Consider the following 12,500-nt stretch of genomic DNA (forward strand, 5'->3'; position numbering starts at 1 on the left):
CCCCTACACCCCGCTCTTCGTCTCTCTAAAGCCATCCAGCTGAAATCTAGGATGGACTACCCAACCCCAGGACTTCTCGAAAAAGTAGAAAACTGCGATTACAAAGACGTCTCTTTCTCTCTCTCTCTCTCTCTCTCTCTCTCTCACACACACAAACACACATACTATCTCTTACTGTCACACTCCCCTTCTCTCTCTTTCTCTCTTTCTCTTTCTTTCCTACTTTCTTTTCCACTTTATTATCTCTATCTTTCGTTCCTTCTTTCTCTTGGATCCTTATACCACCGCTTACCTTCTTCTTTTCTCATTCTTCTACGAGATCCAAGTTCCTCCCCGCGCCTGTCACCCCCTTATCTGTCGAAACCCCACCATCCACTTCCTTCTCCTATCCTCATCCATCCACTCTTCTCCTCACACCATGGATTAAAACTTTAACACTTTGTTACCCTTTTTCAGTGCGCCGGTACGGAGTAACGAAAAAAGGATGGGAAGGTGAGAGAGGAAGAAGGTAGAGAATGAGACGAAGGAAGACCGTGAGAGTAGAATCTCATGCACGAACGAACAAACGAAGATGGAAAAAGGGGTAGAGATGGGGAAGGAGGCAATGGTAGTAGGTGGGTTAGTGGGTGGTTTATGGGATGGTAGTGATGGTGAATGGTGACGGTGGTTCTGGAATAAAGGGTGTGAGTTCTGAAAGACCAGCCCGTAATCCGTAGCTTCCGCTACGTTGGACAAATTTCACTCTACGAGAGAATTTCGCTTTTGATAAAACGCCCCATTTTGCATTTTACACATTTGAGACGAAGAAGAACGTCATGGCCGAAGTGACAGTAGAAGGTAAAGGGAAGAGAGAAGGATTGAGAGAAAGAGAAAAAGAGAGAGAGAGGGGGAGAGAGAGAGAGAGAGAGAGAGATATGAGAACTTTGAAAATTCGATGAATCCCTCGGGATCGATAGAGAAACATTTATGATCTCTCGGGATCATAGTTGAGAAAAATAGTAAAATTTTTCTAAAGTTAGATAAATCACTACACCATTGTATGAACAAAAATAAAATATTTCCTCAATATATATATATATATATATATATGTAGATAGATGGATAGATTAGATAGAAAAAAAAAAATATATATATATATATATTACATGAAATTTTGATATACAAAATCTATCTTTCGTCTAAAAATATAAAAATATATATATATATATATATATATTAATAGATATATATTACATATAATTTTCATGTAAAAAAATTCACGTTTCATGTACACTAACGTTTAAAAAAATATATATAAATATATATATATATATATATATATATATATATATATATATACACATAGAGGTAGACATAAATTTAATATAATTTTATTAAAAATCTACGTTTAGTTTAAAACAATGTGTAAAAATTTGAGATATAAGTAATATACCAGGATATAATAACGTTAGAATATGTCTTCCCAAGACACACTGACGGTATAGAATTCCGTAAAGTACTCGTTGTAACGAGTCCCACGGCTACGTTTAAACATAATATCGCGAGAATTTAAAGCAGGTACTCTCGGACGCAGATACGATGTAAGAACGAGTCCGGTTGACGTCAGATATAGTGTAATGTATATATATATACATATATATATATATATACATACATGTAATAGAGTTAGATAGATAGAGAGTGAGTGAGAGAGAGGGAAGGGGGAGGAAGAGAGGAGGAGAGGAAGAGAGAAAGGATCCTTGGAGGATAAGATTACTCGGTGAACTCAAGTACCTAACTGCGAGCCATAACTATCGAGTAATCGTCGAGTAGGTACAGGAAGACTACCCTTTCTCTCTTATGTTTAATATTCGCTTCATCTAATCAATCCCTTCTATACTACTTCGTCTATTCTTCCTCCTCCCCCTGCTCTCTTTCTCTCTCTCTATATATATATATATATGTGTGTGTGTGTGTGTGTGTACATGAACCTGGAATATATGTACATAGAGATAGATCTCTAACATCTCTTTTTAACAATTTAACGAATAAACACGATCGTGTTAGTTCGCAGAAGAAGTTCCCTTCATAAAAAAAAAAAGAAAAAAGAAAAAAAATAAAAAAATATGGAAAAAGAAAAAACGAAAACAAAAACAAGCAAAACAAAAAGAGAAGAGAAAAAATAGAAAAAATAAAGGAATGAAAAGAAAGAAAGAAAGAAAGAAAGAAAGAAAGAAGGAAAAGGAAGAAAGAAGAAAAGGAAGAAAGAAGAAAAGGAGAAAGATCGAAGGAGTTTCGCGGTGATTGTGTGTGCACGTGGAGGAAAAAGGCGTAGGAGGAGAAGGAGGAGAAAGAGGAGGAGGTAGAGGAGGAGGAAAAAAAAATAGAGAAAAAAAGAAAGGATAGGAAAGGAAAGGGAAGGGAAGGAAAAGAAAAGAATCAAGGAAAATCGACGATCTCAGCCGGTAGAAAGAGAAAAAGTTGGTTGGAAAGTAAGGATAGGAAAGTTTCGACGGAGCCGAAGACAAAGTAGAAGAAACAAAGGCATACCGTTCTCTCTCTCTCTCTCTTTCTCTCTCTCTCTCTCTTCTGCCCTCCTCAACCCCTTTTCAGTGGTCCCGCACAGAATTGGAAGCAACTATCCAATTTCCGTTGGAAGCGAGAAGGTTCGAAGGAGATAGAGATGGAGGTGAGAGAAAGAAAGACAGAGAGAAAGAGAGAGAGAGAGGAAGGAGGGGAGAGAGAGAGAGAGAGAAAGAGAGAAACTCGCGAACGAAAGAAGAAGATGAAGGGAAAACAAAGATGGAAGAGTAGCGATAGTGATGGAAGTGGAGATGGGGGGAGGGATACTAGTGGTAGTTGTGGTGATAATGGTGTGGTGGTGGTGGTGGTGGTGGTGGTGGTGGTAGTGTTTTACCGATGAAGGTGAAGGGAAAAGGAAGGTGAGATTCGGCTTAGCGATCAAGCGACCCGGAAAACTCTGACTACCCCCGCCCCTCCCCCTCCAACTCCCCACGCTCCATCACCCAAAAAAACCTTTGAAAGATTTGATAAACGCTGACGTAACTTTTTTACACTCGTTCATGAAATCTTCGTCGCGCACGTGGCTCTCTTTCTCTCTCTACCCATCGAACATTCCCATCCGCCTACACTCTTATCCCCTTGTCAACCCTCACACTCTCTCTTTCTCTCTTTCTCTCTGTCTTTCTCACACATAACCACCTTTTCTCATTCCTAATAAAACTCTTCGTTCGTTCGTTTATTCTCATCCTACGCTTCTTCTCGCACGACACGTGCTTCTTACATTCCTTCTTTCTTTCATTTTCTCTGCTTCTATCTCTCTCTTACTTTCTCCTTTTTCTTTTTTTTTTCCTTTTTTTTTTTTTCTTTATTTTCTCTTCTTTTCCTTCTATCTCATTACTTTACAATTCGTACAAAACGAATCGATCTACTAAATTGTCTCTCGCTTACGAGATATATAATCGAAATAACGTAATTAAACGTGACTTCGTCGTATCGAGAAGAAAAAAAAAAAAAAAAAAAAAAAAAGAAAAGGAAGAAAAACGAAGGGGGAGAAAAAGAAGTAGGCAAAAATTCTGCTGTAAAACGAAATGATCTTTCGTTATATCGCAATTACTTATGTTATATCTAAATTATTAATCTAGCCGCCGGTGATGAACAATAGGAAAATAAAAAAAACCAAAAAAAAAAAAAAAAAAAAAAAAAAAAAAGAAATAGAAACGATAGATTAATGTATCCCATTGCACACATATATATACACGCACACATATATATATACATATATACACAAATATATACGTATATTTATATACATGACTACGTGAATTTTGTAGAGAGAGAAAATGTTGAAATTCGTAAGATCGTCAAAAGAAGATAAAAGGAGATAAGGATCGGCAATCCACTAACACGCTTTCGGCATGGATAGTAACGCACGCGTGCGCATACCAAAAGCATCCTCTCTCTATCTCTATCTCTATCTCTATCTCTATCTCTCTCTCTCTTTCTCTCGTTTTCGTTGAAATACCTCGAGCTCGGTAGACTGCGGAGAGAGCGAGCTTTGTCAGCTCGCTCGGTTGGCGTCTGAGGTGAATGCAGCATTAATACCTACTACCTTTTACCCTCTTCCTCCTTTCTCCCTCTCTCTCTCTCTCTCTCTCTCGCTCCTCCTCCCTCTTTTTCCATTTCTCATACCTCTTCGAGTTCTCTTCCTCGTTCCGTTCGACCCACTGAAGCCACGGGCCAACCCCATCCAGAAACCGGCTCGGCTCCAACAACCGTTAATATCGAATTCTTTGGTACAATTTACGAGAGAACTCCGCGAATTCGGGCGAGGTCGTTTAATCCAAGAAGCAAATCCGTAAAAGAGAGATAGATAGAGAGAGAGAGAGAGAGAGAGAGAGAGAGAGAGAGAGAGAAAGAGAGAGTCACAACGCAACGTGACTCGTACATTTCACTAAAATGTTTCCCAATTTCGATAGCCCATCCCCGAGCATTTTCTCCTTCTTCGTATCTCGAAAAATCAATACGGTTTAATTCGAAATCGATAAATTACTACTTATATCCACGATATTCCCGTTCAAGCATTACCCACCGCCATTCACCATCATAAATGCTATCATCCATAAGGGCGAAGAATAAATATCGAGTTTTAATGAAAAATCGAAAAATAATCTTTACGATAATTCGTATTGAATCTGATGGATGAACGAAATAAATGTTTTGCATTTGATGGAAATCATTTATCGTATCATCTTTTACAGGAAAAAAAAAAAAAAAAAAAAAAAAAAAAAAAAAAAAAAAAAAATTGCAAGAACAACAACGATAAGGAAAGGGGAAATTTATTTTCTTCCTTTATCTTTTTATTCTTCTCTTTATTCTTCTCTTTATTCTTCTCTTTATTTTTTTTTTTTTTTTTAATTATAAATATATATATATATATATATACACAAACTAAAAGAACGATCGAAAGTACGGTAAATAAGAAAGACTTCTAATGAAATATATTATAGTATTGCATTCTTTTGCATAAGAAAGACAATGGGATATACGAGTAAGACAAAGAGGATCGATCTTCAAAAGGGATGAACGAGTATCGAAGGACGAAGAGAAGAGAGGGTATATATTCAGGGCCGCAGATACTCAACGTTACTTCCAAACGATTTGCCTCTCATGCGATTTAACACGGGAGCTATTATAACTTGATATGGATAGATAATAGTACGCTTCCTCGCTCTTCCTTCACTTCCTCACTCTCTCCCTCTCTCTCTCTCACTCTCTCTCCCTCTCTCTCTCTCTCTTTCAGAAGTAGGAGGACCTCTCGATCCTCAACATGCAACGTAGCATCCATGTTGCCCTATAACATGGTCTCCGTTTATGCATAGATGCAGTCAGACTGCCATTATGGGTTTAGACTTCGACGTAGACTTGCCTCGAGATACTTGCCGCGCAAAACAAGAGAACCCACTCAAAATTTGTACCCGTACCTATATTATACTCCTAGGAGAAACAGAGAAGGAGAACGAGAAGGAGGAAGAAAGGGAAGAAGATAAAGAGGAAATCGAAGTGAAAGTGGAATAATAAGAGACGAGGCATACACCAAATTGGCTTGTTAACGGTGTGAAAGTAATTCTATGGGAAAATAGAAAATAGAAAATAGAAAAGTTAGCGGATCTATGACAGAATTTTAATTCAAACTTTTAAAACAATATTTTTACTCTTTTTTCCTTTTTTTTCTTTCTTTTTTTTCTTTTCTCTTTTCTTCAAGGAGGGGGGGGGTGGAAGGTGTGTGCGTGTGGGTAGGGAGATAGAGAGAAAGAAAAATATACGCGTAACACCGAGCAATTCTTGTTTATAATGCGTATCATTCCGAGAATCGATCAATTTTTGCGAACATTTTACAATATACATACGTATTTCTGAACATTATTAGTATGCATTTCTAAATAATTTCTAATACGTAACAATAAATTGACAAACGGTGTATACACCATGCATGCATGCATGCATGCGTATCTATGTATGCGCACGCACGCACGCACCTATGTGTTCCTTTTTCCTTTTGTTCCGAATCGAATCGTCTCGTTTAATTTTTTGTTTCTTTTCTTTTTCTTTTTCTTTTTCTTTTTTTTCTTTCTTTTTTTTTTCACGTTCGACCGAGACAATTTTCTCCCTCCTCTCATCCCATTCCACAGCCACCTGTACCATCCACTTTTCTTCGTACAACTCTCTCTCTCGCTTTTCTCTCTCACGCCCTGGCTCTTACCATCACCACCATCGCTACTATACTACACTACCATCAACGGCATTGTCCCATAATAATTATTTAACGGCAGCAAAGTAGTGGAACGAAATTAACAAACTATTGGAAGTAATTAGATCCTCGCCGAGGTAAATTAAATGGCTCGCGCCCGACGACGAGCTATTTAAATGCTCGCCTCCTCTCCACCCCCCCTTTATCTCCTATGCCATTCGTTCAACCTCGAACCCTCTCCTCTACTCTTCGACCTTCCTTCTTAAACCCCCCTCCCCATTCCTCTATAACCCTCCCTCGCAAACCTCATCCCCGAAGTTTCTATTCTTTCGCTACTTGCTGCATTACAACGACAACAACGACGAGGGCGACAACAACGACGACACCTTTCTCTAACCTCCCCCCCCCCATTTTCCTTCGTTCCTTCCTTCGTTCGTTCGTTCGTTCGTTCCTTCGTTCCTTCGTTCGTTCGTTCCTTCGTTCGTTCGTTCGTTCGTTCCTTCGTTCGTTCGTTCATAGATAGACACACGAACAACGTGTCGGGAAAACTATTTCGAAAGAGTTCTTCCTAGCTAATTACACCGACAACTATTCCGAACTTTACGAGCGACTCTTCTCAAAAGTCCCGATATCGAAACGAATCCTCTCGAAGAATTTCTCTCGCGAGCTTCTCATTCCATCTTATATTTTTCATATCTTTTACTTTCTCTCTCTCTCTCTCTCTGTCTCTGTCTCTGTCTCTGTCTCTGTCTTTGTCTGTCTCTATCTATCTATCTATTTCTCTTTTATCTACGATCATTGAAAGCGTATTTTATAGAGGGAATACCAAAAATATTTTCTGAACGTAAATCTATCTAATATGAATTTTCATCTTAGAGAATTTTCACTTACGTATAATATGTTATATATATATATATATATATATATATATATATGTATGTATATTCATACACAAAAAAGATTTATATATTATATATTCTAATATGAAAAAGTATTAAACGGTGCTAATAAAATTTTTTTTTATATCTAACTAATAGATTGATAAAAAAAAATTATATATATATATATATACTTTTTATTATAATAATTAATTTATATATATATATATATATATATATATAAATTAATAAGAAAATTATCATGTTCTTCGTAAGAACTATTAATTCACAAAAAAAAAAGGAAGAAGAAGAATAAGAAAAAGGAAAGAAAAAAAAAACATTTCAACGATGACATAAAAATGAAAATATATATATATATATATATATATATATATATATATATATATAAATTAACGAGAAAATTTATTTAGTTCTTCATAAAAACTATAATTAAGAAAAGAGAAAAAAAAGAAAGAAAGAAAGAAAGAAGACAAAGAGTAAGAAGAATAAAGAGAAGAAAAAAGAAAAAGGAAAAAAAAAAATCCAAAGGTACGTTTCGAGGTCGTAAAGTTTTGGCTTTAGTAGAACTTGTGCGTCGTCCATCGGCCGTCTCTAATTCGAGAGAGTACAGAGAAAGAGATAAAGAGAGAAAGAGAAAGATAGTGAGAGAGAGAGAGAGAGAAAGAGAGATAAATAGATAGATAGAGAGAGAGAGAGAGAGAGAGAGAGAGAGAGAGAGAGAGAGAGAGAGAAAGAGGAAGAAGGTCGAGAACTATGGAAAACGAGAGAAGTTTCGTCGGCAACCCTGAGAGAATGTATCCTACAAAGCGTTGGAGAACGGTGAGGTCGAGCCACCGTGAGAAAGACCGTGAGTGGTAGTAAAGAAAAAGAGAATGGAAAAGAGAGACGGACAGAGACAGACAGAGAGAGAGAGAGAGAGAGAGAGAAAGAGAGAAACAGAGGAGTGCACCAGGAGGCCAGGAAATTACGTCTCCGGATGTCCGTTCGTTCGGCTTCAGAGCTTTCTGGAAAGGCACGCCGCTGCCAACGCTGACGACGACACGACGAGGATTCAAGCGAAAACCGAAGCGAGCTAAGGTAGAAAACGAGAGTAAGGGAGAGACAGAAAGGCAGAGAGAGAGAGAGAGAGAGAGAGAGAGAGAGAGAGAGAGAGAGAGACAGATACAGAGAGAGTGAGAGAGAGAGAGAGAAACGTGTTTGTGCGCGAGCGTTCAGCCGTGCGAAAGAGAAGAACGCTGGAAGAAGGCTAGCTCGAGAGATTTTCGAGAGCTTTTATCTCAACGAGTGTGTGAAAGTGAGAAAGAGAGAGAGAGTGTGTGTGTGTGTGAGAGAGAGAGAGAAAGAGAGAGATGAGCATCCAAGCTGACACGTCCTGTCGCCTCAACCCATCCTAAAATGTTCGTGACAAAAAGAAATCCTCTCCTCTCCTGCGGGAAACGCGAGAGAATCATCCACCGACAAGCCGCGATAACGTACAACTAACCACGAAAAACTACCCTCGAAGAATTTTACCTAACCTTCTTTTCGACTCTAAGATTCGCCTCCTAAGAACAATATAATAGTCCGAGATATCTTCCCTGTTCTATAGCTTAAGGATCTTTTTTCTTCCCTTTTTTCTCTCTTTTTTTCTTTTTTCTACTTTATATATATATATATATATATATATATAGTGCGAATTGCTAGATGTAATCATATTCTTTTTTTTTTCGTTTTCGTTTTCTTTTTCTTTTCGTTTCCTTTTTGTAATTCGATTTTTTTTATTCTTTGCATCTTCGATCAATTATATCTTTTCGACTATCGGAAATTTATAATATCATATGAGATATTTAGGTTATTATGTTATACTAAGATACAAAATAATTGTAATTATATAATAATAATAATAATAATTATTATTATTATTATTATTGTTATTATTATTATAATGAAATGTTATTGATTAATAAGCTACCTTAATTTCTTAACTACGCGTATATTATTCAGTGAGACGTTAAATGTTTCGCCAAAGTAATATTTTGTTGTAAAACAGTGATAATCAAGTAAAACGGAATTATAATTTCATAGAGAAATCAATTAATACATATATTTACGTATACAATGTACATCTCTAAAGTGGAATAAAGTATCAAACTTCGTTTGCATAAATTAACATTTACGGTAAATAATTAATGATAGAATCACGGACAAATAAAAATGATACAATAAAAGCGTATAACGTTAATAAGATAATACTTGAGTATATCAAAAACAAAACAAAAAGGAAAAAACGAAAACAAAAAAAAAAATATATATATATATATATACACGCACAGATACAGACATACGTATATACATGCATACAGTTGATAAAGATCGAACTAATTTTCTCGAAAGAGAATAATTATAATCATCTGGATGACGAGAAGAGATAAAGTTCACAAATAGCGTACGATCTCTTTGAGATATAATTTCGAAGCGAATAGGTATACGATTCGATAACATTGATGGTCTTCCATGCTCCGGTTATTAATCCGAGCGTGTCTCGAAGTGATAATCAGAGGCGAGCGAATCTCTCCGAGATTCGACTCCCGATTCCCATGAAACTAAATCGAATGAGAAAGCTGGAGGATGGAGACTGTTCGGAACAGGAGAGACTTTGTCGACAGAAAGAGAGACAGAGATAGAAACAGAGAGAGACAGAGAAAGAGAGAGAGAGAGAGAGAGAGAGAGAGAGAGAAAGAGAAAGAGAGAGAGAGAGAGAGATTCGAAGTAGAATCGAGTCTCCGTATCACTGATAAAGAGAGAACTCTAGTAGTGTGATAGAGAAAGAGAATTGACCGAGTCGATCGTACGAAGAACTACAACGTAAAAATCGGCCAACCGTAAGACGATTCTATTTCTAGAAAGAATCATTATTTTTACACTCGCACGTGTTACACATGTATAGAAAAAAGAAAAAGAAAAAAAAGAAAAAAAAAAAAAAAAAAAAAAGAAAAAAAGAAATTTAAAGATATCCTCTCGTATTATCGTTGAAACTGATAATTATTATGGCTCGTATGATAATGGCTCCGATAATAGATCGAATCTTTTATATTAATAGACAATTACAATTAATAATATCCATTCGATATTTCTCACGAGTGGTCTATTAAGAAACGAATTATACCTCGGAATTGATAATTTTTTTTTTCTTTCTTTTCTTCTCTTTCTTCTTTTTTCTTTTCCTTTTTTTCTTTTTTCTTTCTTTTCTTTTTTTCATCTCTTACTAGATTACAAGCGCGTAAGTAGATCGCATATGGATATGGATATGGATTAATAAAATTCGGTGAAATGTAAATATAGAAATATAGAAGAGACGAGGAGAAAAAGAGAAATTTTCAAAGAATAAACTTAAGAGAAAATAAAACAAAACAAAACAAAACAAAAGAAAAGAAAAATAAAAAGGAAAAAAACGTAAAAAAAAAAAAAATTCGTCCTATTGTATCATGTATGGTATCTTTTATCTCACTATCGACATATCGTATAGACCTAATACAAGTCGTCTGTGTGTGTATTTTTGTGTGTGTGTGTGTGTTTGTGTATCGTTAGAAGAAACTCTTTCCCCTTGAAATTTTTTAACAAAACGAATAATATTATTCAGGAGTCCATCCTGTCGTGATAGCAAGTCTCTCTCTCTCTCTCTCTCTCTCTCTCGTTTATAACTTTTCCCTCCACCCTCACCTTCACCCTTTCGTTTAATTTATACCGACCGTTCGAAAGTAACGTTATCGTAGATCCTCTCTCTCTCTCTCTCTCTCTCTCTCTATATATATATATATATATCGCAGTTGCTCTCTCATGGATCGTAAAATACATAAACCGTGTACACGTCAAGGCGATCGTTTCGCCAGAAGGGATATTACAGCCATTACGGGAAAACCACTGGATATTCCAGTGTCAAGAATCGATCATAATTATGATAGATATGTACGTTACCATACGTTCGAGGATCTAAATAGAAGCGACATCAAACCCTCTCTCTCTCTCTCTCTCTCTCTCTCTCACACACACAGTGCTTTGAAACTCTCGTCGTTTCTCAATAAAACATTACGTCGTATCATCATAGCTTGATTGTTATAAGCACGATAACGCGTATCTAATAAATAAATGATAAGAATTAATAAGGGATAAACAAGAGAAAAAGAAAAACAAATGGAAAGAAGGGGAAGATAAGCAAAACAAAAAAAAAAGAAAAAAAGAAAACAGCTGATTGTTGTAATGAAAAATTCAATTTGGCACGAAGTAATTCGTAGGAAAAAAAAAAAAAAAAAAAAAAAAAAAAAGAAGTAAATAAATAAAAGAGGGATGGACGAGGATCTTCCTCCTCCTCCTTCTCCTCCTCCTCTTCATCATCATCATCATCATCATCATAGTCAACCTCCTCCTCCTATTCACCCCTATCTCCTTTATCCCACCTCCCACGTCTAATGCGTAGAGGTAAACTGAAAGCTGGAAATGAAAACGTTTTCGATTGGAATCTCGTTCAACTCGGGTATTCTTTCTTTTTTCGAACGTAGAGAGAAAGAGAGAGATAGTGAGACAGAGAGAGAGAGAGGAGAGAGAGAGAGAGAGAGAGAGAGAGAGAGAGAGAGAGGAAAACGTACACGTTAACCTTTATTAAATTTCCAATAGCACCGTACTCAGCCAGAAGGGGGTCACGTACAACGCTCGTTCTTACCAACGGAACCAAGATGCTCACCTTGCTAAAGGCATACGTACAATACCGGAGAGACTTAGAACCTTAATAAATACAATAAAATGATAATTCGATCCATCGATCGAAGGGATTTTGTCGATCGAATCCTCCTCCCCGCTATCCACATCGCTCCACCAAAAGCTTCGTGACCGTGGTAACGGTGATTATTTTCTAGTTTTCTTTTCAAAAAACTATATTCTATTATATACATACATACATACATACATACATACATACATACATACATATATATATATATACTTTTTTTTTTTATTATCGAAATTATTTTTTGAAAATTACTCTTATCTTTTTTCTTCTTCTTAAATTTTTCTTCGACTAAATCGAATTCTATTCGTCATCGATAATAAATAAATTATTTTTTTTGTCTCGAACGAAATATGAGAGAAAAAAAAAATATATATATATATATAAAGAAAGAAATAGAAAAACTAAAAAAATGACGCGAGATATGTAAAATAATCGTACATATCATATGTACGATTGAAATAATAAAGATATAAAGGTTCTTCCAAGCGATAACGTAGATATATAAGTAAAATTCTTGCAGTAAAACTTACAATTTACTATAGTCATGAGAAATATACTGAAGATTTTTACTCACTCACCTTGGATTTCC

General features: G+C 36.1%; 1 protein-coding gene across 5 annotated transcripts in view; it reads right to left on the reverse strand.

The window, feature by feature from the left end:
• Nucleotides 1-12,500, reverse strand: part of LOC118445862 (E3 ubiquitin-protein ligase MIB1-like) — a 173,325-nt gene that overhangs the window by 94,071 nt on the left and 66,754 nt on the right. For 4 of the 5 annotated variants that reach the window (XM_085656444.1, XM_085656443.1, XM_085656445.1 and 1 more), the window contains exon 9: nucleotides 12,490-12,500. This exon is cut by the window's right edge and continues 141 nt beyond it. In XM_085656444.1, coding sequence (XP_085512570.1) covers nucleotides 12,490-12,500 — 11 coding nt within the window. Of the gene's footprint in view, nucleotides 1-11,529; nucleotides 11,617-12,489 lie in introns of those variants that run through there. The other variant, XM_085656442.1, reaches the window with a different exon arrangement.

Source organism: Vespa mandarinia, chromosome 4 (assembly GCF_050613455.1).
Source record: "Vespa mandarinia isolate Hongniang chromosome 4, ASM5061345v1, whole genome shotgun sequence".
Lineage (NCBI taxonomy): Eukaryota > Metazoa > Arthropoda > Insecta > Hymenoptera > Vespidae > Vespa > Vespa mandarinia.